General features: G+C 39.9%; 1 protein-coding gene and 1 long non-coding RNA gene across 2 annotated transcripts in view; one reads left to right on the forward strand and one right to left on the reverse strand.

Moving 5' to 3' along the window:
- Nucleotides 1–4: 4 nt before the first annotated feature.
- The window catches only part of LOC144382554 (uncharacterized), a 61,556-nt gene continuing 34,541 nt past the window's right edge, over nucleotides 5–27,019 (forward strand). Inside the window, exons 1-2 of the long non-coding RNA XR_013449676.1 lie at nucleotides 5–697; nucleotides 13,478–13,575. This is a non-coding gene — a long non-coding RNA (uncharacterized LOC144382554). The remainder of the gene's footprint in view (nucleotides 698–13,477; nucleotides 13,576–27,019) is intronic.
- Nucleotides 21,455–27,019, reverse strand: part of KIF11 (kinesin family member 11) — a 42,388-nt gene continuing 36,823 nt past the window's right edge. Inside the window, exons 20-22 of the mRNA XM_078077358.1 lie at nucleotides 25,757–25,908; nucleotides 24,853–24,969; nucleotides 21,455–22,924 (exon numbers count right to left, since the gene is read on the reverse strand). Of these exons, the coding sequence (XP_077933484.1) occupies nucleotides 22,793–22,924; nucleotides 24,853–24,969; nucleotides 25,757–25,908 (401 nt within the window). The 3' untranslated portion in view covers nucleotides 21,455–22,792. The remainder of the gene's footprint in view (nucleotides 22,925–24,852; nucleotides 24,970–25,756; nucleotides 25,909–27,019) is intronic.

Below are 27,019 nucleotides of genomic sequence, written 5' to 3' on the forward strand. Positions count from 1 at the left end.
TGCGGCCAATGGCGCGGAGCCCCGGGAGCCGCCTCCCGCCCCCACCCTCGGCCCGCCCCCGCCGGCCGAGCTCCCGCCCCCCGGGACGCGCTCGCTCTCAGGCTCCTGGGACCCTGCGCCCCGGTGCCCGGCCGCCGCCGTCGCTCGGGGCTCCAGGCACCCTGGCCCGGAAAGCCCTCGAAGGAAGCCCAGGGTCACGTCCGTCGTGGGGAGACACGAGGAAAGTAGCGCCTGGAACACGGACTCAAGTAGTCCCAGCTCCTGCCGGGAGGCAACTCTGCCGAAACTCGGGGGGCACTGATCCAGGCCCGGGCCCAGGGTGGCAGCAGCCGGCCCCAGGCGCGGGGCAGCTAGATTCGAGCCTGGCAGGCGTAGAGGCCACCGGCAGAGCCGCGCCTTCGCAGGCCTGAGAGTAGCGCTCCCTGGAGTAACGGTGACACTGGCTGTTGCCCGGGGCGTCTCCGGAGCTCGTAGCGGGAGCGGGCCCTGGGTTCCTGGGGCAGCTCCAAAGAGAGAAATCCAGCCCTTAGCTACGTCCCAGTTGGGGTAAGGACGACTAATCTCAGGTGCTCCGGACTCGTGGCCGCTCCAGCCCATTTCATTTGTGGGCTCCCCGCACTCAGCCACTTCCGTGAGGACGCTGGCAGAAGCCGCTCCGGGAAGGAATCAGGGGAAAGCCTGGGTCTTACGGTGCCAGGTAACCGCCCCGATGGGGGTTGCTCTGTGTCCCCTATTCCCGGGTCCTGGGGGTCGCAGCTGCGCGCAGCACCGCTTTCCCGTTTTGCACGTGTTTTCTATTGAATCCGTGGCGCTACCCCCTTGTGGCCTCGGCTCTGTGCAGCTCCACTCGCCTGAGGGGCAAGGGGGCATTTTCTTGATTGACGCCCTCCTGCGGTCGTCACACCTCGCGGTGAGCCGTTTCTGCTAAGGTCCTCCATTAATCGTGGAAATACACATTTCCCAGCTTTTTCTATTGAGGTTTTTTTTTTTTTTTAATTTACATCTTGGAACTATTTCTCCGACTAAAGCGGGGTCGCAGACGAAAGAAGAGGACTGGAAGCCGGCTGGCCTGAGTTCGAGTTTCACTGCGCACATTTCTGTTGAGCAACTAGTCTGTGTGCCGCCAGTGAACGAGACAGATGTAGTTCCTGTCTTCACGGAGGCAGGAAACAAATTTTAATGCTGTGTCTTATGTGTGTGCTAGGAAGGAGAAGTACATAATGATCCGAAACCTAATAACCAGGGGACGTCACCTAGTTGGGGGAGGGGGCGTGTTAAGGAAGGGAAAGTATTCTCCAAGGAAGTGATGTTTGAAAAATGAGGAATTGTCAAAGAACGTAGAGAGGGACGAATATTCAAGGAATAGTATGTGAGTGTTGTCAATACAACTTTGGTCAAGTCATCCTCCCTGAGCTTTCTGAAACATTTTGAAACTTAGCCTAAAGGCTCCTAATCTTTTGGGGGTGGAGTCGTGCATCTTTCAGAATCTGATGACAGACAAACGCAGGGAGTGTAATAGGCTATCATTTGAGTTAAAAAATTAGGAAAGGGTAAGGGTATTTATCTGTGCTTTTGTTCTGTTGGGTAAACTATCTCTGGAAGACGACACAAAAAACTAATAACATCGGCTGTCTATGAAGAGAGAGGTGGAGTTGGAGGGAGAACTTGCTGTATACTCTGTGAATATTTGGAGAATTGAACCATGTGGATGTGTGACCTATTCATAGTATAAGCAGGTCTTTGAAGAAGTGGCTGATTCTAGGTCTGGGGCAGGAAAAGTACAAGGTGAGTTCAAGGTGTCTTGTGCTAGAAACCACAGGAGAGAGACCGCCCTGATTCGTCTTCCATGGGACAAATTTGGGGTGGTTTAAGTATCAAAAGCACATTTTGGATTATAACACATTGAATGTAACACTTCATAGTCTCACTCTCCATAGTGATGCTCAGAGAGAGAGGGATGGTGGATGGTAAAGCTGGAAGGATGCCAGCTAACAAATGTAAAAAACTTGATAAAATCTAAAAAATGTAATAATTCAACCATCAAGTGAGGGGCGTCTGGGTGGCTCAGTCAGTTGTGTCAGCCTTCGGCTCAGGTCATGATCTCAGGGTCCTGGGATCAAGCCCCACATGGGCTCTCTGCTCAGCGGGGAGTCTGCTTCTCCCTCTCACTCTCCCTCTGTACTCTCTCTCTCAAATAAATAAATAAAATCTTTAAAAAACAAAAAAAAGAACCATCGAGTGAAACATTGTTGAGGATGAGGATTTTCAAAATCTCTCATAGTATCATACCAATTGATTAGATTCTGGATTTTTTTTTTAAAAAAGCTATAAAAGACATTTGGGCAGCTAATAGGGAAAAACTGGAAATGAATTGTAGGTTAGATGACAATAGTAAATGAATGTTCATTGTGTTACATGTGATACTGGTATTGTGGGTAAAATGTCATTCTTGGAAGGTGCAGAGTGAAGTAGGAGTGAGGGTCTTGACATCTGCAACTTTCAAATAGTTCAACACATACACACAACATATATATACACAAACCATTATACACACACATACAGATAAACAAGGAGATAAAGCAAATTAGAAAATTATTCTTTGTTGAATTTAGGTGAAGAGTATACTGATGTTCATTGTACTAGTTTCAGCTTCTCTGTAGATTTGAAATTTTCCAATATAAAAACTTTGTAAAGTATGATTTTAGATATTAAAAAATGAAAGCAGTCTCATTTTTTAAGGTAAAAATTATTTGAATTTTTTGTGAAGTCTGCATACAAGCTCAGGTAGTACATTGTCCCTGGAAGCCATCCATGGAGGGCTGTTTGCAAATCATTGGTCCTTCTCTGGCCTGGTCTGATGTTGTGCCCATTCCACCAGTCATAATTCTCATCCCCTGGCCTGATGGAGAAGTCAGGCAGGTGCTGGGAGACTGTGAAAGTCTAGTGTGTTCTTCTGTGTACCAAGGACAGAGACAAGATTTGGGGACAAAGAAAGGATAGTTGCTATCTGAAGCTCAAAGGAGCCTTCAAGAGTTATGTTTGGGTCTTCAAAGATTGGGACCTCAGTGAACTAAGCAGGTGTCTGTGATTATTGTTTTCTCACAAAATGTCTCTCCCTCATCTTTGTTTTTCTTCTTTTCCTACCCCTTCCACCTAGCAAGCAATTGAGACAATCACTCCAATTCATATAATGCCTTTACAGTAAATCACTAGCCAGCCGTTATGCTCCATCTTCAAAAATAGTATGGGTTTATAGTTTATTCTGTGCATGACTCAGCCACCAGCCAAAAAAAGAAAAAAAAGAAAAAAAAAATCTAAATCTACAAACCTTCCAAAAATAAATATTAAAATGCTAGGAAAATAATCACTAATATAGGAAAAGGAAGCATCATCCCTTTCTTTGATTGGCACAGACCCTGTGATGTAGATGGAGATCTTAAAAGGCATTGATAGAACATTCCAGCTCCACTACATAATGCTCACCAGCAAATTGAAGCACTTAATTCTGGTAAGCTATATAACACCACCTCTTCTAAATCCAGTCGTCAGATCCATGTTCATTTTGTTATAGTTAAAAAAATTACAACCACATTTGTGAATGTCACATTTATTGAACTACATAATTTTTAATATCACTTGTGTAGGTTTTATAGTTTATTTTATTGTTTTAAAAGTCATTTGGGGCTCTAAAAGAACTAGGTTTTTCCGAAGTTGTCCTTATAATTTTTTTTCACACAGTCAGAACTAATAAAACAAAACTGTTGTAGCTATTTAATTCAAAATCTCTTGGAGTTTCAATATTTTTTCTCTGCTGGATACTAAAACCAATAAAGCTACATGAGATTTTAATTATATTCTGAATTAAACAAGACTCTCTCCAAAAATTTGGCACCATTTATTTTAGTCATTGCTGTTACAAAAGAGACCAACCTTTGTAGGAAGAGAAGGTGGGTCTCACCTCTAATTTATCTAGTAAGAACTTTGGTAATTGTTTCGCAACTTCTTTTTTTTTTTTTTTAAGATAAGCAGTATGTTTATTAAATGCATTAGACAAACTTTACAAATAGACAAATCAAGTTATTTTCAATAATTAAATACACATAGAGGTAAAACTTTAAATTAGCTAAAGCTTGAAAGCATCAGGACACCTGGGTGGCTCAGTCAGTTAAGCGTCTGCCTTGGGCTCACGTCATGATCCCAGGTGCTGGGATCGAGCCTGGTGTCTTCAGGTTCCCTGCTCAGCTGGGAGCCTGCTTCTCCCTCTCCCTCTACCCGCCCCCCACTTGTGCTACCTCTCTCTTGTCTCTCTCTAATAAATAAATAAAATCTTTTTAAAAAAATTTTCATCACAAGAAAAAACAATTTTTTTTTTGTATCACCATACATCACATCATTAGTTTTTGATGTAGTGTTCCATGATTCATTGTTTGTGCATAACACCCAGTGCTCCATGCAGTACGTGCCCTCTTTAATACCCATCACCAAGCTAACCCATCCTCCCACCCCCTCCCCTCTAGTACCCTCAGTTTGTTTCTCAGAGTCCATCGTCTCTCATGGTTTGTCTCTCCCTCCGATTTCCCCCCCTTCATTCTTCCCCTCCTGCTATCTTCTTCTTTTTTTTTAACATATAATGTATTATTTGTTTCAGAGGTACAGGTCTGTGATTCATCAGTCTTACACAATTCACAGCACTCACCATAGCACATACCCTCCCCAATGTCTATCACCCAGCCACCCCATCCCTCCCACCCCCCACCACTCCAGCAACCCTCAGTTTGTTTCCTGAGATTAAGAATTCCTCATATCAGTGAGATCATATGATACATGTCAAGAAAAGAAAATTTTTTAAAAGAAAGCATCAATGGATTTTATTATAGCAATTTGGTTCTATTTTTACTTATAGTAAAAGTTGTTATTACCTTCAAGTATTGGGATGACTAAATCATTTATTATATCATATATCAAAGCATTGTATCACATTTAATTTAAAACTTGACAAAATCTAATTAATGTTTTAGGGCTTTACTAACTTGCAAAATGCTAATGTGATTAGATAGTAATGTCTCACCTGCGACATGGATGGGATCAGAGCTCTGGAACACATGGGCAATAATCGCCATGACATCCCTTCAGTGATGTCCACATTTCACATACTATAACGTACTTAGCACCGTAATGTGGGTGTACTGATCATGGAAGTTTTGGTGAAGCTTATGCTATTTATTTGCCCAATTAAAAAACTTAAGGAACTCAGGGGCACGTGGGTGGCTCAGTCATTGAGTGTCTGCCTTCGGCTCAGGTCATGATCCCAGGGTCCTGGGATCGAGCCCCGCATCGGGCTCCCTGCTCAGCGGGAGGCCTGCTTCTCCCTCTCCCACTCCCCCTGCTTGTGTTCCCTCTCTCGCTGTGTCTCTCTCTGTCAAATAAATAAATAAAATCTTAAAAAAAAAAAAAAAACTTAAGGAACTCAATAATAAAAAGAGAACCCAATTTTTTAAATGGCAAAAATCTGAATAGACACTTCTCCAAAGAAGATATACAAATGGATGGGGCCCCTGGGTGGTTCAGTCAGTTAAGCGTACAGCTCTTGGTTTCTGCTAGGGTCATGATCTCCGGGTCGTGGATTGAGCCCCCCTATTGGGCTCCACACTCAGTGCAGCGTCTGCTTGAGAATCTCTCCCTCCCCCTCTGTCCTCCCCCCACCACTCGTGCGTGTTCTCTCTCTCTCAAATAAATAAATAAATAAATAAATAAAATCTTCAAAAAAACAAATGGCCAATAAGCACACAAAAAGATGTTCTATGTCACTACGTATGAGGGAAATGCAAGTTGAAAGCACCATAAGGTAGTACTTCCTACCCACTAGCATAGCTCTAATAATTTTTTTTAAATCAGGAAATAACAAATGTTGGTAAGGTTGTGGAGATTTAGAATCCTCATCCATTGCTGGTGGCACCGTAAAATGAAGCAGCTGCTCCAAAAAACAATCTGACAGTTCCTGAAAAGTTTAAACATAAAGTTACCATATAACCCCATAGCTCCACTCCTAGGTACATACCCCAAAAATGAAAATATATGTCCATCTCCCCCTCCGATTTCTTTTTTTTTAACATATAAGGTATTATTTGCATCAGAGGTACAGATCTGTGATTCAACAGTCTTGCACACTTCACAGTGCTCACCATAGCACATACCCTCCCCAATGTCTATTACCCAGCCGCCCCATCCCTCCCCCCCCACCACTCCAGCAACCCTCAGGGGAGATGAACCATGAGAGACCATGGACTCTGAGAAACAAACTGAGGGTTCTAGAGGGGAGGGGGGTGGAAGGATAGGTTAGCCTGGTGATGGGTATTAAAGACGGCACGTTTTGCATGGAGCACTGGGTGTCATATGCAAACAATGAATCATGGAACACTACATCAAAAACTAATGATGTGATGTATGGTGATTAACATAACATAATAAAAAAAAAAGAATATAGAGGCAGAAGACATGTAGTATTTTATGTGGAATTCTATATAATTAGAAGGTATCAGTAACAAAAGGGACAAGTCTTTGAAATTTTGCCTAAAAAAAAAAAGAAAGAAAGAAAAAGAAAATATATGTCCATACAGAAACTTGTACACAAATGTTCATAGCAGACTTATAAAACCCAAAAAGTGAAACAACCCAAATGTCCATCAACCAATGAGTGGATAAATAAAATGTGGGGCATCCTAGCAATGGAATATTATTTGGCAATAGAAAGGAATGAAGTAGTGACTCATGCTACAACATGGATGTACATTGAAAACACATGCCCTGTTGTGCAACCTTATTAACTGTATGATATTTTTTACCAGTGTTACTGAGAAACAATTGACATACATCACTATATAAGTTTAAGACATACAGCATGATGATTTAATATACATATATTGGGAAATGATTGCCACAGTAGGTTCAGGTAACATCCATCTTCTCATATAGATAAAATAAAAAGAAAAGAAAGAAGAAAGGAAAGAAATATTTCTCCTTGTGACGAGAACTCTTAGGATTTACCCTCTTCACGACTTTCCCATATCATGAGCAGTGTTAGCTATGGTCATCATGTTGTACGTTGTAGCCCTAGGACTTATTTATCTTATAAGTAGGATGTTGTACCTCTTAACCATCTTCCTTCAACTCCCCACCCTCCAACCCCTACCTCTGGTAGCCACAGTTTGATCTCTTTCAATTAGAGGTGTTTTGTTTTGTTTAGATTCCACATGTAAGTGAGATTATATAGTATTTGTCTTTCCCTGTCTGACTTATTTCTCTTGGCATAATGCTTTCAAGGTCCATTCATGTTATCACGAAACTAGGATTTCCTTATTTTTTGTAGCTGAATAATTTTCCATATATTTACCCATTCATCCATTGATGGACACTTAAGTTGTTTCCATGTCTTGGCTGTCGTAAATATGCTGCTATGAACATCGTGAAGGTGCAGATATCCTTTTGAGTTAGGGTTTTTATTATCTTTGGATATGTTCCCAGAAGTGGAATTGCTGGATCATATAGTAGTTGTATTTTAAATTTTGTGAGGATCCTTCATACTGTTTTCCATAGTGGCCTTACCAGTTTACAATCCCACCAACAATACACGAGCATTCCCTTTTCTCCATATCTACACCAGCATTTATTGTCTCTTCTCTTTTTTATGATAATCATTCTAACAGGCATGAGGTGATATTGTGGTTTGAATTTGCATTTCCTAATGACTAATGATGTTGAGCATCTTTTCATGTACCTGTTAGCCTTTCATATATCTTTTTTGTAGAAATGTCTGTTCAGATTCTTTGCTCATTTTTATTTTTATTTTTATTATTTTTTTAAGATTTTATTTATTTGACAGAGAGAGAAAGACAGCCAGAGAGGGAACACAAGCAGGGGGAGTGGGAGAGGGAGAAGCAGGCTTCCCGCGGAGCCGGGAGCCCGATGCGGGGCTCGATCCCAGGACCCTGGGATTATGACCTGAGCCGAAGGCAGATGCTTAATGACTGAGCCACCCAGGTGCCCCTCTTTGCTTGTTTTTAAAGTGGATTATTTGGTTTTTGTTATTGAATTGTATGAATTCTTTATATGTTTTGGATATTAACCCTAATCAGATATATGATTTGCAAATATTTTTTCCTATTCTGTGTGTTTTTCTTTCACTTTGTTGATGATTTATTTTGCTGTGCAGAAGTTTTTTGGTTTGATGTCGTCCCACTTGTCTATTTTTTATTTTGTTTCTTTGAGAACATTTTGTTATGTGAAAGAAACCAGACACAAATATCCCTGATGAACACAGATGCAAAAATCCTCAATAAAGGGCACCTCGGTGGCTCAGTTGGTTAAGTGTCTGACTCTTGATTTTGGCTCAGGTCATAATCTCAGGGTTGTGAGATCGAGCCCAGCGTTAGGCTCTGCACTTGGCATGGAGCCTGCTTAAGATTTTCTCCCTCTCCCTCTGCCTCTCCTATACCCCCCATCTCTTAAAAAAAATCTTCAATAAAATACTAGCAAACAAAATTCAATAATACATTAAAAAAATCATTCACCACAATCAAGTGGGATTTATTCCTGTGTTGCAAGTGTGGTTCCAATATTTGCAAATCAATCAACATGATACATCACATCAATAAGAGAAAGGATAAGAATTATATGATCATTTTAATAGATACAGAAAAAGCATTTGACAGAGTACAATATCCATTCATGATAAAAAAACAAAACCCTCCACAAAGTAGGTTTAGTGGGAACATACCTTAACACAATAAAAGCCATATATGAAAAACCCACAGCTAACATCATCCTCAGTGGGGAAAACTGAGAGTTTTCCCTTAAGATCAGAAACAAGACAAGGATGTCCAGTCTCACTACTTTTATTCAACATAGTACTGGAAGTGCTAGCCACAGCGGACAGCAGAAAGAAAGGAAAGGACTCCAAGTCAGTAAGGAAGAAGTAAAACTTTCACTACTTGCAGATGACATACTATATATAGAAAACCCAAAAGACTCCACCAAGAAACTGCTAGAATTGATAAACAAATTCAGTGAAATTACTGGATACAAAAATCAATGTACAGAAATCTGTTGCATTTCTATACACCAATAATGAAACAGCAGAAAGAGAAATTAAGAAAACAGTCCGGGGTGCAGGGAGGATGCTTGCTGGTTCAGTTGATGGAGCATGCAACTCTTGATCTCAGGCTTGTGGGTTTGAGCCCCATGTTCAGTGTAGAGACTGCTTTAAAATAAATCTTAAGGGGTGCCTGGGTGGCTCAGTTGGTTAAGTGTCCAACTCTTGATTTTGGCTCAGGTTGCGATCTCAGGGTCATGGGATCAAGCCCCAGGTCAGCTCCACGCTCCGCTCAGAGTCTGCTTGTCCCTCTCACTCCCTCTCTGCCTCTCCCCCCACTTGCACATGTGCATGCTCTCGCTCTCTCTCTCTAAAATAAATCAATCTTTATTTATTTATTTATTTTTTTAAAGTTTCTATTTATTTATTTGACACACAGAGAGAGCACAAGCAGGGGGAGCAGAAGGCAGAGGGAGAGAGAGCAGACTCCCCACTGAGCAGGGAGCCCAATGAGGGGCTCGATCCCAGGACCCTGGGATCATGACCTGAGCTGAAGGCAGATGCTTAACGACTGAGCCACCCAGGTGTCCCTAAATCAATCTTTTTTAAAAATAAAAAATCTTAAAAAAGAAAAGAAAACAATCTGATTTACAATTGCACCAAAAATAATAAGATACCTAGGAATAAACCTAACCAAAAAGGTGAAAGACCTGTACTCTGAAAACTATAAAACACTGAGGAAGGATACTGAAGGTGACACAAAGAAATGGAAAGACATTCCATGCTCATGGATAGGAAGAGCAAATATTGTTAAAATGTCTACTACCCAAAGCAATCCACAGATTTAATGCAGTTGCTATCAAATATCACCAGCATTTTTCACAGAACTAGAACAAACAATGCTAAAATTTGTATGGAACCACAAAAGATCCCGAATAGCCAAAGCAATCTCGAAAAAGAAGAACAAAACTGGAGATACCACAATCCCAGATTTCAAGGTATACTACCAAGCTAAAGTAATCAAAACAGTATGGTACTGGCACAAAAATAGACATATAGATCAATAGAACAGAACAGAAAACCCAGAAATAAGTCCACAACTATATGGTCAATTAATCTTCGACAAAGCAGGAAAGAATATACAATGGTGAAAAAACGGTCTCTTCTACAAATGGTGTTAGGAAAACTGGACAGCTACATGCAAAAGAAATTGGATCATTTTCATACACCGTACACAAAAATAAATTCAAAATGTATTAAAGACTTAAATGTGAGACCTGAAACCATAAAAATCCTAGAGGAGAACACAGGCAGTAACCTCTTTGGCATCAGCTGTAGCAACTTTTTTCTAGATATGTCTCCTGAGACAAGGGAAAGAAAAGCAAAAATAGACTAGTGGGACTACAGGGGCGCCTGGGTGGCTCAGTCGTTAAGCATCTGCCTTCGGCTCAGGTCATGATCCCAGGGTCCTGGGATCGAGCCCCGCATCGGGCTTCCTGCTCTGCGGGAAGCCTGCTTCTCCCTCTCCCACTCCCCCTGCTTGTGTTCCCTCTCTCACTGTGTCTCTCTCTGTCAAATAAATAAATAAAATCTTTAAAAATAAATAAATAAATAAACTAGTGGGACTACAAAAGCTTCCACACAGCGAAGGAAACAATCAACAAAACTAAAAGGCAACCTCCAAAATGGGAGAATATATTTGCAAATGACATATCCAATAAAAGTTCAGTATCCAAAATATATAAAGAACTTACAAAACCCAACACCCAAAAAACAATCTAATTTAAAAATGGGCAGACGACCAATAACATAGTTGATTAACATATTTTGTATGTTATACATATTATTTACTGTATTCTTACAATAAAGTAAGCTAGAGGAAAAAAAATAATGATCATTATCTCCTAAGAGATGGTGTAAGAAATAAAAATAGTTTTAAGGAAAAAAAAATGGGCAGAAGACATGAACAGACATTTCTCCAAAGAAGACATACAGGTGGCCAACACACACATGAAAAGATGTTCATCAATCACTTACCATCAAGGAAATGCAAATCAAAACAAGTATCACCTTACACCTGTCAGAATGGCTAAAATCAAAAACACAAGAAACAAGAGTTGGCGAGGATGTGGAGAAAAGGGAACCCTTATGGACTGTTGGTGGGAATGCAAACTTGTGCAGACACTGTGGAAAATGGTATGGAGGTTCCTCAAAAAATTAAAAATAGAGGGACACCTGGGTGCCTCAGTAGGTTAAGTGTCTGCCCTCAGCTCGGGTCATGATCTCAAGGTCCTGGGATTGAGTCCTGCATCAGGCTCCTTGCTTGGCGGGGAGCCTACTTCTCCCTCTGCCTGCCGCTCTCCCTGCTTGTGCTCTCTGTCTCTCTCTCTGATAAATAAATAAAATCTTTTAAAAAATTAAAAATAAAACTACCTATTATCCAGTAATCACACTGCTGGTTATTTACCCAAAGAATACAAAAACACTAATTGGAAAGGATATATGCAACCCTATGTTTATAGCAGGATTTTTTACAATAGCCAAATTATGGGAGCAACACAAGTGTCCATCAACAGGTGAATGGATAAAGAAGATGTGGTATATGTACACAATGGAATATTATTCAGCCATAAAAAAGAATGAACTCTTGCCATTTGCAACAACATGGTTAGAGCCAGAGAAGTAAGTGAATAAGTGAAATAAGTCAATCAGAGAGAGACAAATACCACATGGATTTCACTCATTTGTGGAATTTAAGAAATAAAACAAATGAATGAAGGGGTAAAAAAGGGAGAGAAACCAAGAAACAGACTCTTAAGTATAGAGAACAAACTGATGGGTGCCAGGCGGGGGGGATGGGTGAAATAGGTGAAGGGTATTAAAGAGGACACTTATCACGATGAACACTGCGTAATGTATAGAATTGTTGAATCATGGGCGCCTGGGTGGCTCAGTCAGTTAAATGTCTGCCTTGGCTCAGGACCTGATCTCCAGGTCCTGGGATCGAGCCCCACCTGGGGCTCCCTGCTCAGCGGGGAGTCTGCTTCTCTTTCTCTCTCTCTCCCTCTGCCCCTCCCCATTGCTCGTCCTTTCTCTCTCTCTCAAATAAATTAATAAAATATTTTTTTTTAAAAATTGTTAAATCACTATATTATACACCTGAAACTAATATAACACTGTGTGTTAACTATACTGGAATTAAAATTAAAAAGTTAGTAAAATTTAAAAAAAAAGAAATAGAAAACAAGGGAAGAAAAAGAATTTTCAGAAGGAATGAGGACAAGAGGGGCGCCCGGGTGGCTCACTCATTAAGTGTCTGCCTTCAGCTCAGGTCATGATCCCAGGGTCCTGGGATCGAGCCCCGCATCGGGCTCCCTGCTCGGCAGGGAGCCTGCGTCTCCCTCTCCCTCTGCCTGCCGCTCTGCCTGCTTGTGCTCTTTCTCTCTCTCTGTCCAATAAATAAATAAAATCTTTTAAAAAACAAAATAAATCTGATTTCTACCCCCTTTTATTTGAAAATTATAATTGCACTGTTATTTCAAGCTCCATATATTAAAACATATTTCAATTATAGTTTAATTATCCAATATTTTATTTTATTTTATTTTATTTTTAAGATTTTATTTATTTATTTGAGAGAGAGAATGAGAGAGAGAGAGCATGAGAGGGGGAAGGGTTAGAGGGAGAAGCAGACTCCCTGCCGAGCAGGGAGCCTGATGCGGGACTCGATCCTGGGACTCCAGGATCATGACCTGAGCCGAAGGCAGTCGCCTAACCAACTGAGCCACCTAGGCGCCCTCCAATATTTTATTTTAAATAAGTCATAGATACTTTTCATGTAAAGGATAGGAAATAGGCCTATTATATGTCTTTACCAAAAATTCAGGAAAAGATTATTAGGCTCATCAATTCTATTTCTTCTTTTTTTTTTTAATAAGTATTTTCTTTCTTTTTTTTTAAAGATTTTATTTATATATTTGTCAGAGAGAGAAAGCACAAAGCAAGCGGAGCGGCAAGCAGAGGGAGAAGCAGGCTCCACCCTGAGCAGGGAGCCCGATGCGGGGCTCAATCCCAGGACCCTGGGATCATGACGTGAGCCGAAGGCAGACGCTTAACCGACTGAGCCACCCAGGCGCCCCTAAAATAATATTTTTAATAGAATATCTATGAAGTGGTGTTGCCAGTTTCTCTTCTTTCTATTCCTCTTTGGGGGAAAATGTCCCAAGGGGTATCTGCTACTGATGCTCCTGCTGAACAAAAACCACTTACTTCATCAGATACTGTGCCGAGCCAAGGTAAAGCAACAAGTTTCCTTCAAAACAAAAGCTTTTGAATAAGGGGATTAGAATAAACCTAAGAAGATATCAGATCAAATTCTTCTTTTCCTAGGTCTCTTCAAGTACACATTGGGGAAGTATCTTGAAGGCATAGAAGGTGACCAGAAAGACTGGGAAAGACTTTTGGCTGGCAAGGGACAAGAAGAAATGGTAAGTAAACATATAACCATTTTTTTTTAAGAAGAGTAGAATAGGAACAAAACAGGCACACATTTGAAAAGGAAATCTCTCTTGAACTCAGTTCCACTATTTGAGAAGTTAGACAATGTTAATGCAAGATTACACTGATTCTGCTCCCACCCAGGACATAGAAAGCTCTACAAGAAAAAATGAGATAAGTTATATAACTTTTCTTGAACACATCAGAGAGCGAGGGTCTCAGGGCAGCCAAGTACTCTCAGGAAAGACAGGCCTTCCAAGGAGAGACGGGGAGGAGTAGCAGCCGACCTGTGGCAGAGCCTGGGAGGAGGAGACACCAGATACCATGTAAACCTGTAAGGAGAATTCAGCTAAAATTTTAACAAATTGCGAAAGGCTTACTATGAGCTAACGAGAAAATATAGAATCCCTAGGAAATGCAGACACAATGGGAATTTGCATCCACTAGCAGCCTCTTCACAGACTTCACCAGGTGCTCAAGAGAGACGGGAGGCTGTGATGCAGGCTTGGAAAGGGAACGGCCATCACTACCAGAAAAGGCATGGAGCTCTGCCCAGACCCTCCTTCCTTACAGACAAAAGCCATAGGGAGAAGGGCAGCACCCTTGCAGGGAACAGGTGAAGACCACTGCGATTGAGATAAAGGAACAAACAAACAAACAAAACTTCTACTCCTAGGGGAAGGGCAGGATGCTGTTCCCTGCAAAGAACCTGCCGAAGATATGGGCAGTTTGGCTACCCCAGGGAGGGACAGGATCACGGAGAAAACCCAACTCCCCCAAAACTTGGGGCACAGAGCCCGCATAGGAGTAAGGCTGGACCTGCACAGCAGAAAACCTTCCTCAACCTCCACCCTCCATCCGCCAGGAAACCCCAAGAATCAAGGCATAGCATCCTTCCATGGCGGAAAGGCAGAAGTGTGCCGAGAGACCCTTCCAGGGCTCAGGCACACAGGGAAGGCTGAAAGCACAGGATGGAGCTGAAATGCTGAGAAAAGCCCTCCAGCAACCTAGGACCCTGCCCCCTATTACAACCACTGAAAACCAGAGTCATAAAGAAAATTTTGAAGGCAGCCAGAGAAAGAAGACATTAAACGCAGAAGAGCAAAGATGGGAATTACATTACATTACCAGCCTTCTTGTTAGAAACTGCAAACCAGAAGGCAATGAGTGATATCTTTAAAGTGCTGAAAGAAAATAATGATAGAGACCAAACTGAGCATGGCTGGAGGGGAGCTGGGTGGGGGATGGGCTACACGGGTGACGGGCATTAAGCAGGGCACTTGTTATGATGAGCACTGGGTGTTGTATGTAAGTGATAAATCACTAAATTCTACTCCTGAAACCAATACCACACTATATGTTAACGAACTAGGATTTAAGTAAAAACTTGAAACAAAAAAAAAAAAAGAGAAAGAAAGAAAATAACTATCAACCCAGAATTCTACACCCAATGAAATATCTTTCAAAAATGAAGACAAAATAGAGATTATTTAGAAAACAAAAACTGACAGAATTCCTCACCAGCAGTCCTGTACTATAAAAAATGTTAAAGGAATTTCTTTAAGCAAGAGGAATATATCAGAGAATCTGGCATTGTACGCAAAGAAATGGATTTACAAAAACAACGATCTCTGGAAATGGGTAAAATGAAAATAAATAGGAAAACACTCTTTCTCTTATTTAGATGCCTCTAAAAGATAATTGACTTTCATAAAAAATATGGTAGCAATGTATTGTGGTTTTATTGCAAATATAAAAATAAAATGAAAACAACCACAGAAAAGATGAGAAATAATTAAAAGTGTGCTATTGTTCGGTTCTTAAACTACACATGCAATAGTATAATTTTTTTGAAGGTAAACTATGATTAATTCACAATGTATATTTACTGCAAGCCTTTGGGCGATGACTAAACAAAAATTTTAATGGCAATAAAATGGATTCATAACAATATTCAATTAATTGTAAAGGAGGAAGAAAAAGAGGGAAAAGGAACAAAGAACGGAGGAAACAGAAAACAAGTAGCAAGATCATATATTTAAGACCAATAATATTAAATGTAGGCAGTCTAAATTAGCTAATTAAAAGATTGTCAGATTGGATAAAAAACAATTATAATCTATTTACAAGAAAGCCATTTCAAATAGAAAAGACATAGATAATTAAAAGGAAAAAGATCTCGGGCCCCTAGGTGGCTCAGTCATTAAGCGTCTGCCTTCGGCTCAGGTCATGATCCCAGGGTCCTGGGATCGAGCCCCGCATCGGGCTCCCTGCTCAGCGGGAAGCCTGCTTCTCCCTCTCCCGCTCCCCCTGCTGGTGTTCCCTCTCTCACTGGGTCTCTCTCTGTCAAACAAATAAAATCTTTAAAAAAATAAAAATTAAAAAATAGAAGGAAAAAGATCTACCATGCAAACACTGATCAAAAGATGGCTGGATGGGTTGCTCAGTCAGTTGAGCGTCAGACTCCTGATTTCAGCTCAGGTCGTGATCTCAGGGTCGTGAAATCGAGCCTTGCATTGGGCTCCACACTGGGCATGGAGCCTGCTTAACATTCTCTCCCTCTCCCTCTGCCCCTTCCCTCCCATGTGCAGTCTCTCTAAAAAATAAACAAAAATTAAATTAAAATTTAAAAAAGATGGCTGGAGTATCTACATCAATATAAAAATTTACTTTAGAATAAGAAATATCATCAATGATAAAGAGGGACACTATATACTGATAAAAGGATCAATTTACCAAGAAGTATAACAATTCTAACTATGTATGTACCTTACAATGGAAGTGTTAGAAACAAAAAAACCAAATAAATACATTTACACTTATAGTTAGAGACTTCAACATTTTAGTTAATAGAACTAGACAAAAAAAATCAGTAAGGTGAGAGAAGACCTGACAACCTTATTGACCAACTTGACCTGACAGTTATAGAACCATCCATCCCATGATAGGAGAATATATTCTTTTCAAGTTTAATATTTTACTTACACTTTACTTACCAAAGTCTAATATTAATTAGAGCTTTAATTCCTCCCAGACAATCAAAGGATCCTAAACACAGGGCTCCTGGGTGGCTCAATCCGTTAAGCATCTGCCTTCCAATCAGGTCATGATCCCAGGGTGCTGGGATCCAGCCCTGCAACGGGCTCCCTGCTCAGCGGGGAGTCTGCTTCTCTCTCTGCCCCTCCCCCTGCTCATGCTCTCTTTCTCATATAAATAAATAAAATCTTAAAAAATAAAAAAGAACCCCTAATGCCTCTTACCCTTCTTCCATCTCACGTGCTATTCTTGAGAATTTTATATGTATGCGCTACAAAACACTGTTATTGTTTCACAGTGATTATTTACCTTTTCAGATGCATTTACATTTTCCATTGCTCTTTGTTCTTTCCTACATCTCTGAGACGCCATTTGGTATCATTTTCTTTTTGCTTAAAGAATACCCTTTAATATTTCCTTTAGTGCCAGTTTGGTGGTGACAAAATCAATCTTCATTTTTTTAGACAGACAAGATGCCTTTAATGCACCATCATTCCTAAAAAATATTTTCTTTTTTTTTTTTTTTTAAAGATTATTTATTTCTTCGGCAGACAGAGACGGCGAGAGAGGGAACACAGCGGGGAGAGTAGGAGAGGGAGAAGCAGTCTTCCCGCCAAGCAGGGAGCACGATGCGGGGCTCGATCCGAGGACCCTGGGATCATGACCTGAGCCAAAGGCAGACATTTAACAACTGAGCCACCCAGGCGCCCCCTAAAAAATATTTTCATTAGGCATAGAATTCGATGACGACAGTTATTTTCTCTATTGTTTCTTAATTTTTTATTTCACTTAGCTCCACTCTAATCTTTATTGTTTCCTTCCTTATGTTTGTTTTGGGTTTAGTTTGCCCTTCTTTTGCAACTTCCTTTTTTTTTTTTAAGATTTTATTTATTTGAAAAAGAGATGGGTTGGGGAAGGGCAGAGAGAGCAGGAGAAGGACAAGCAGTCTCCCACTGAGCAGGGAGTCCAATTTGGGGTTCGATCCCAGGACCCCAAGATCATGACCTGAGCCCAAGTCAGAAGCTCAACCAATTGTGCCAACCAGGCGTCCCTCTTTTTCAACTTTCTTGAGGAGGAAGATCACTAACTCAGGTAGGTGCAATGTGAAACGTGAACCACGGCTGTGGCTTCTTTTCAACAAATGCCCCCAGGAAAAAAGCTGTTCACACTGAGCAAGGTTGGATTCAGGTCAAATAAAGACAGGCCCTTGAATGCAGGTTTTCCAGAGAATTGCCAGATAGGTCAAATAATGACAGTTACCCGAGAATGGTGTTTTCAGGGGGCTCCAAACCTAATCGACCCCAGGCAGTGGCTACTAGGCTACTGGTTTTCACTGTGATTGTGGGACTGTTGGTTTTCAAGGCTAATGAGGAGCTGGGGAGAGTGGTAAGAACAGGTCAAGTTAAAATACCACAAAACTCATCCTTTTAACCAAAATACAACCTTTAAAAATATAAATAAAGAAATGCTCCTTGGATTATTCCAAGCCTTTGGTTAATTACCAGAATTCTGAAAAATGTTATCTTGACCAGTTTTCTCCGTGTCTCATTGCTTTTATGGAGGCCCTTCCTCCAGCCTTGCTGCGGACTTTACCTTCTTCATTACTGAAGCTGTCATTCCCGTCTGCTTCCTTCCTATTGCAAAGTCAGCGGTCGGCCTAATTTTTCTTCCTATGAAAATAATGCCTTTTTTTCCCTCTAGTTACTTAAAAGATTTTTTTCTTTATTGTTGGCGTTTAGCAGTTTAGCTATGGTGTATCTCGGTGTGACTTGATGTTCATCCTGATGGAGATTTACAGAGCTTCAGTCATTCTCTCTCCTCCCTTTGGAGGCTCTAATTACATGTACGTTAGACCTTTTCACCATACCATTTCTTTGGGTTTCTTGTCCGTTTGTCTTGTTATGCTTCAGTGTAACTATTTTCTTCTAACCTATCATCCACTTTTTAAAACTCCCTCTGATTTAACTCTTAACTATCCAGCAGACTAAGCCCATTCTCTGTGTTTATAATTTGTTGAATTTTTCAGTTCTAGAATTTCCATCTGACTTTTTATAATTTCCAGTTATCATTCAAAATATTTCATGTCTTTAAATTCTTTAAATGTCTGATTTTGAAAGATCTTGTTTTGCAGCTCCATTTGCTGAAATTTCTGTGATTTGTTTCCATTATCTTTCTTTTTTTGGTCCAGGTTCATCTCCTTGTATACAAAGTTATTTTTCAAAGGAGTATTAAGCAGCTGTGTTTTATGAGCACACAATGTACACATTTTTATTTTTATTTTTTTTTAGAGAGAGACAGAGAGAGAGAGCATGTGAGTGGGGGTGGGGGAGGGTTTTTGGTGTGGTTTTTTTTTTTAAGATTTTACTTAGAGAGAGAGAGTGAGCGTGACATCTTCACCAATACTTGTTCTTTTCTGTTCTTACTCTAGCTATCCTTGTGGATATGAACTGGTACTTCACTGTGGTTTTGATTTGCATTTCCTTGAAGACTACATTTTTATGCTTTCAGGATTCTGTCTTCAGCTTTTGACAGTTTGAATATATAATGTGTCTTGTGGATCTCTGAGTTCCTCCTGTTTGGATTTATTGAGCTTCTTGTATGTAAAGATTCAAGTGTTGTAATAAATTTGAGAACTTTTCAGCTATTCTATCTTCAAGTATTCTTTCTGCCCATTTCTCTCTTCTTCTGGTACTCCCGTTTTGAGAATGTTGATATGATTCATTGTGGTCCACAGGTCTCTTAAATTCTGTTTATTTTCCTTCATTCTTTTTTCTTTCTGCACTTTGGATTAGACACTCTCAATAATCTCGCTTCAAGTTCACTGGTTCTTTCTACTGCCTGCTCACATCTGCTGTTGGAACCCTCTAGCGTTTTGTGTATGTGTGTGTGTCTATTTGTGTGTGTGTTTTCATTTGTTTTGATATGTTTCAGCTCAAAATTTGTATGGCTCTTCTTTAGTTTCTTCACCGATGTTCTCTATTTGTTGAGACATTGCCCTCCTGAATTCCTTTAGCTCTATGAGCATATTTGAGACAGTTCATTTAAAGTCCAATATTTGTCCTTCATAAGGGATGGTTTGTGTTAATTTCTTCTGTAAATGGGCCATACTTTGTTTCTTTGCATACTTCTTAGTTTTTTGTTAAAAGTTTTTAGTACTGGAGCACCTAGGTGGCTCATCGTCCAACTCTTGATTTCAGCTCAGGTCATGATCTCAGGGTTGTGGGATTGAGCCCAGCATCAGGCTGCCCACTCAGCAGGGAATCTGCTTGAGATTCTTTCCCTCTTCCTCTCCCTCCCGCTCTGCCCCTCCCTTGCTTGTGTGCGCACGTGCTCTCTCAAAAAAATAAAATCTTAAAATTTTTTTAGTATTATAATGTGACATCATGGAAATCAGTCTTCATGCCTCAGGGTTTGTTTCTGTTGCTTGCTGTGGCACTAACGGTTTGTTACTTTTCTAAACTATTTTCAAATCTCAACTCTCTGACTTAGGTAGTCTCTGAAGGCTTTTTTTGCTTTGCAGTCAGCTAGTATTACTGCTGACAGATTTCCTTGAATGCCAATAACCAAAAAATAAAACAAGAACTAAAAAAAAAAAAGGAAAGAAAAGACAAAGAAAAAAATCCTCCCAGTCTTTGCAGACTGTCAGAGCACACCTTCAGTGCTTAGCTAGGCCATTTAAAATCTGCCTTAGTGGGCCGCCTGGGTGGCTCAGCCGTTAGGCGTCTGCCTTCGGCTCAGGTCATGGTCCCAGGGTCCTGGGATGGAGCCCCACATCGGGCTCCCTGCTCGGTGGGAAGCCTGCTTCTCCCTCCCACTCCCCCTGCTTGTGTTCCCTCTCTCTCTCTGTGTCTCTGTCAAATAAATAAATAAAATCTTTAAAAAAAAAAAAAGAGATTACGAGATCCTCTGTGCCCTTAGGACCAGTGAACAGGGTCCCTCTGCTCTGAGAATGTGGGCTGCAGTCTGACCACCGTGGAGCTGGGAAGGGGAATGGAGCAAGGGCAAGTAAAACACCAAAAAGATTTCCTAGTTTTTAGTTTGCCTTCTCTTGATTGAGCACTTGCTTGGTTGCTATAAACCTAGTTCTGACAAAGTTGTTTCTGAACGTTTTTGCCTCAGGAAGAATGAATCCTTGAAGCTACCTACTCTATTTTTGCTGATGGTTAGTTTTTGAGTGCTTGATATTGTATATGAGAAATTGTAGAACTAATTTAAGACTTGGGATGTTAAAATTCTCCAGTGATTTGGGGTGCCTGGCTGGCTCAGTCAGTGGAGCATGTGACTCTTCATCTCAAGGTTGTGAGTTCGAGAACCAGGTTGGGTGTGGAGCCTACTTAAAATAAAAAAATTCTCCAGTGATTTATTTTTGCTTGTCAGTTGCATTAGCATTCCTAGATAACTTTAAAATGTCCGGAAACTGATGACTTAAAGCTGGACATCAGGCCTTGTGAGGACCAATCTGTTTCTCATTAATCTTATACTAAGGTCGTAGTCCCTTAGAGTGCAACTGAAGGAGCCTGGGATGTTTACCAAGGCACTTCGTCCTAGGTGGTATCTGTGTGGAAGTGTTGTTTTTTTTTTATAAGATTACTTATTTATTTGACAGAGAGAGACACAGCGAGAAAGGGAACACAAGCAGGGGGAGTGGGAGAGGGAGAAGCAGGCTTCCCGCTGAGCAGGGAGCCCGATGCGGGGCTCGATCCCAGGAGCCTGGGATCATGACTGAGCCACCCAGGCACCCCTGTGTGGAAGTATATTTTAGGAATTTTGGAACAACTTGCTAAACTCTGTAAAGAGACCCACTGCCGAATAAGAAATAATAGGGCAAGCAAGTTAATGTAGAAACCAAATTTATTAATGGATTTACTGAGGGCAGTTTATTTTGTTAGATATTATCCATAGCTTATGTTGACATCTGATTTTGCAGAGAAACTGTATCATTATTTTTATTAAGGTGATTAATACTTCTGCAAGGTAAATTTAGTTCCTTGAAGTAGCACATTTTCTAATTCTCCAATTGGGTTTGACTTTACTTAGCTATCACAGTCAAATCTCTCTAAATGTATACACTTAACTTGATATAGGCACAAAATTTTTTCTTTGCCTATATTCCTTCTAAGTGTGCTTGCTCTTCATGCTGAAAAATCTCAACTTCCAGAAATTTGGCTGCTAGATCAAAATTGTCAGGACCCTTCTAAGGGTTAAGATTTCACTAAAGAAAAATATACATATACATATTTTATTATATACAAAGAACAAAGTTTCATCAGGTAAGCAAACAGATATAAATTATAGTCATAATTAACGGTTCCAAAAAGCCCTTAAATCACTGGGACCTTCTGCACAACACATAGGCCACACAGCCATTAATCAGAGTTCTTGGTAGTTCTCCCATAAGACTAATCTATATTCTAGAGAAGCTGGCTTTTTACGAACTCTGTGGGGGCTAATGTGTTAGGCCTCATAAAGGAATGCTTTTATATCTAGGGGGAAACAAACTAAAAATATTGAAGGAAGGACTACTTCTAGAGTTATGTTTATTGTTGACAGTAATTTTAGAACCACAGAAAGTGTTAAAAGACTTCTAGGTAAAATTCACACTATCTCATAATAAGAATGGATACCATTTTGTAGCTCTACAAATGGTTTGGTCACAAATGAAAAAGGAGAAAGTGAGCTGAGAATGCAGAATGGAAAAGTCTAGGGAAGGAGGCAAGCAGATACAGACATAATTCAATCATAGCAAGAAAAGTAGAGATGGTCCTTCCCAAGACCGAGTTGGCAATATTTACCTATGTAAGTTAAAGCCTAGAAGAACAGTACAACTTCTATATATATGCTGCCTAGTGAAATACAAGAAAAATATTTTTCCTTTTTTTATTATTTTTTTTTGAGAAAAATATTTTTCATTTTTTAGGAAAGGGTTATTTTATATCAAAAGCTAAAAATACATATTTACTCAATGCAAGTCCCAAATAAAACCCAACTTAATACACAGTGAACTACAGGGATGACAGAAAAATGAGTAGACATATTAAATCCAACTGAATTTACAGTATTGCCTTGATATTTTCCATTTGTTTTTCATCTATACATAAGGCTCAAGTTCTGGAGTTATAGGTTTTATTCTTCATTTTTCTTAAAAATAGAATCACCAATCCCTCAAGTTAACTAAAGATTTATCTGGGCTCGTAGAGGTAGTCTGCTCCTTGTAACAGAATGCTCTGTAGTTTCTTCCACTTTAGACCTCTCCACTGAATTAATGCCTCTGTTTTCTTTGTCTTTTCCATGTGACTTTTTATGCTGTGGACATAATGGGAGAAATTAAGTCAATATAAAGTAACATTTGATACATATTAGCTACACTCTATTTTCAAAGTTCTCTGGGTTATAGGCAAGAAATTAAGTGTGGAAAAGGCTCAGCACAAATTGGAGCCAACAATTTGTTTGGCAAGTAGAAATGAATGCCTTCCTCATCTTACCATCAATGGAAGGAGTGAGGTGAAAGAAGTATTAATTCTCTGCATGATTTTCCAAGGCATAATTAAAGATTTTACTGTAGGGCAATGGTTCTCAACAGGGAGCAATTTTACCCCCCCCAGGACATGTGGTGATATCGGGAGACAGTTTTGGTTGTTAAAACTAGGAGGTGCTGCTGGCTTCTGGTGGGGAGAAGCCAGGGATTCTGCTGAACATCATATAGTAACAAGACAGTCCGCCACAACAAAGGATCATCCAGCTCAAAATGTCAATAGTGCTGCTATTGAGAAATCCTGCGCTAGGAAAACAAAGATTTGATATCATACAAAAAAGGCAATTCTATTTTAAGCAGAGAATCTGATATATGGCTAACTCAAGACATTTTTTTAACTGTATTTTAGCTTTTATCTTAAACTTATTTCATATTTCTCACTTAGGAATTATATTTCATTGGAATTCTCACATTTGCCCATAGAGAGCTTTAGGAGACTAATGACATTCATTGCACAACCAATCATCCATGCTGAGACAAATCATAAACCAACTTCAGAATTTCAAACCCAGAAAATTTCCCCATGAGACTGCTAGCAGGGAAAAAATAATTTTCAGACTTCAGCTCAAGGTCTAAAATCCAATCCCAAATCTTTTCTGGTACGGTAGGGCCTTCCCTGCCCTAGCTGAACCACTAAGCCTAGCCTTCGAAATGCCATAAATGGTAGTAATGAAGGGATTTCCAGCCAGGGGATTAAGTAGTCACTAGGGTTCTCTTTTCTTTTCTTTTCTTTTTTTTTAGGGTTCTCTTTTCTTAACTTTCCTTCTTTCCTTAACTTTAAAGATAGAAGAGAGGGTTGAAAAATGAAAAGAAATATATTTAGAGTTCTCTCATAGTAAAGAATAAAGCAAAAGGTAGGAAGGATCTGGGGACAAAACTACCTTGAGTACAAAGAGAGAGGAATTTAACAGAAATTAAGCTAGAAGTTTTAACAGCTTAAATCGCAGATGGAGGGTCTTTCTTTAGGCCTTGGTGGGAAGACCTGCAAGTCTACGAGGTACAAGAACATACACTTATCAGAAGCAGCACTTCGACTGTAAAATGTAGACATCAGTGTCTTATGTGAGAACATCTTTCCATCACAGACTGTGTCTAGGCTCGTGTCTTCAAAATAAAAGGAAAGATGCTGGGCAGTTTATAGTGCCATGCTCCCAAGAGTGTTGAAAAGGAGTTAGGAGAGGTCACAGGATTTAACTGTACAAGATCAAGGCAGGTAAGGAGGCCCAGGAAACATGGGGGAATCCTTAATAAGAGAAAAGCTGCAGGTAGGAGAAACTAATATAACCTGAGAGGTCTTCAGTCTCTGTCTTTTAAACTTCTTAGCTTTCAAAGTCTGAGTATGAGCAGATATAGGCTCCAGGACTTCGTGTCAAAGGTAGAGGGGAGAGAGAAATGACTGCTCTCAGTATCCATTCTGCATATGTAGGAAGTGGAAAGGGGAAAACCATAACAGCTAAAGAGTACTATCTGAGGATGGAGATTAAGTTAAACCTTGCCTTTAATTTTCCTACAGAAAACCCCTGATCAATTATCATATTTGTGTAAATAATTTAAATCAGAAAAGTTAACAAGCCATCCCAAAGGAATGACAAAATATTTTGCTGTTCTGCCCACTAAGAGTAATACCTTCATATTCAATAGCCAACGACTGACTTATTTCAGATGCGGAAGGGTTATGTGACAGGATATAATCATGTACCTGGAAAAACGGAATCCCACCACTTGATGAACAATCCACACTAGCATCTATAGATGGCTCTTGACCTGGAGGTTCTTCAATAGAGTGCCCTAGAACTGACTTTTCTTCATCCAAGTCCTAACATAAGAAGGTAGATGAGTGATTAAGTCCAAGGACTTAAAAATCTTCACAAAATACGTGCAGCTTTCTTCTTTGAAAATAACACAATGCCCATTGTATAAAAGTTAAACCTCAACCACATTAGTAGGAAGTCTAAAAAATAATGAGGGTGCCTGGCTGGCTAAGTCGGAAGAGTATGGGTCTCTTGATCTCAGCGTTGTAAGTTCAAGCCCCATGCTGGGTGGAGAGATTACTTAAAAAAAAAAAAAAAAAAAAAAAAACTTTGAAAATTTAAAAAATAAATAATGAAAATAATCCCAAATATGTTTTCTCATAGAGAAGTACCTGTAATGTTAAAAGTAGTAATCTCAGAATAATGGGATTACAGTTTATTTTTTATTTTCTACTTCCCAACTCGTCTATAATTACTACGTAAGAGCACAGTTTGTGGAGCTCTTCTAGGTTCTAATTGCAACTCCGTCCTGTGACTTGGTAATTCTCAGTTTCCTCACCTCTAAAATGGGGACAGTACTAGCACCCACTTCCTAAGGCTACTGAGAGTATTAACTGAGTAAATCTTAGAACAGGCTCTGGCACGTAATAAGCACAACATAAATATTGGTTATTATTATTACTTTAATAATTTTAAAATGTCCAGATTAAAAGCAACAGGCTTAAGGGTCAGACGACTACCATTAATGCAACAGGGTAGGATTTAAGGGCAAAGAATAAAATTCTTCATATGAAGATGATGACATAAGGAGTTTACGTGAGGGTTCTACAATTATGCCGCTTTACATTTTACCTGACTGATCTCTTCCTTGCTGTTTTCTGAGCAGTCTAGCATCATTAACAGTTCAGGCTGCTTCCTTTTCAGCTGATCAAGGAGCTGTTCACGTGGTTCGGTTCTCACCAGCGTTGATGGGTAGAGGTAATTTTTCCTCTGTGGTGTCGTACCTTTAGTGGACATTACATAAATAGGAAAAAATTGAAGTGTGGGATACGAGTGAGATTTTTTTTGTTAGAATGTATACTTCCCAATGAGTCTCTGGCTTCCAAGGATATAGCCATCGCCACACATGGGAATCAGTCTTGTTACCTGTCATGCACAGATTGCTTACAACTACTATTTCCTAACTTGACAAATGATCTTAGATAGACTCAACTATTTTCAGGATTCAACCTACCACAAAAACATGAAATTATCCATCTCTGAGGATGTACAAAAGATGTGCTATAGGCTCTAAAAGGAATCGAAGTGTTCTGAGAAATGGTAGCATTCCTGGAATAAGAGTACAGCTTTCCCAATGAGATCTTTGACAGGATAATCATTTCATTTAAATTTGGTGGCAGCTAAATATTAACCAATTACATTTCTTTTCTTTTTTTTTTTAAAGATTTTATTTATTTGAGAGAGAGAGGGAGAGAGAATGAGCGGGGGGAGGAGCAGAGCGACAAGCAGACTCCCCGCTGAGCAGGGAGCCCGACACGGGGCTCGATCCCAGGACCCTGAGATCACGACCTAAGCTGAAGGCAGATACTCAACCAAGTGAGCCACCCAGGCGCCCCCCAATTACATTTCTTTATAATGAACTCATGCTCTCATACATATTTTACACAAGCACTTGCCTTTCTGCTTAACACTTATATTCCTAATTTCATTGAAGAGTGGAAATAAATATTACAGGACCCTTGTGGAAAAAATAAACTAACATTCTTTAGCATCATCTCCTTTTATAATTGTTTTATTTTTTTTTTTTTTAAACTTTGAAGTAGAATTTACATACCATGAAATCTATTCAGTGATTTTTAGTAAATTTACAGGGTCTGTGACCCTAAGTGCAATCCAAAGAATAGTTCAATTACTCATCCTGTTCAATAGCTTGCATACCTGTTTCCATGAAGGCTTCCCGAAATCACTATAGCCTAAAATGATCTTTGCCATCTGACAAAATGAGAGGTACACATAAGGAAATACACAATACGCTGAGCTTTTTCCAGTAAACTACATTTATGTAATTACATTCCTCAACTACTTCTGGTATTACAATGCCCTTTTACAAACTGT

The sequence above is a fragment of the Halichoerus grypus genome, chromosome 7 (assembly GCF_964656455.1).
Source record: "Halichoerus grypus chromosome 7, mHalGry1.hap1.1, whole genome shotgun sequence".
NCBI lineage: Eukaryota > Metazoa > Chordata > Mammalia > Carnivora > Phocidae > Halichoerus > Halichoerus grypus.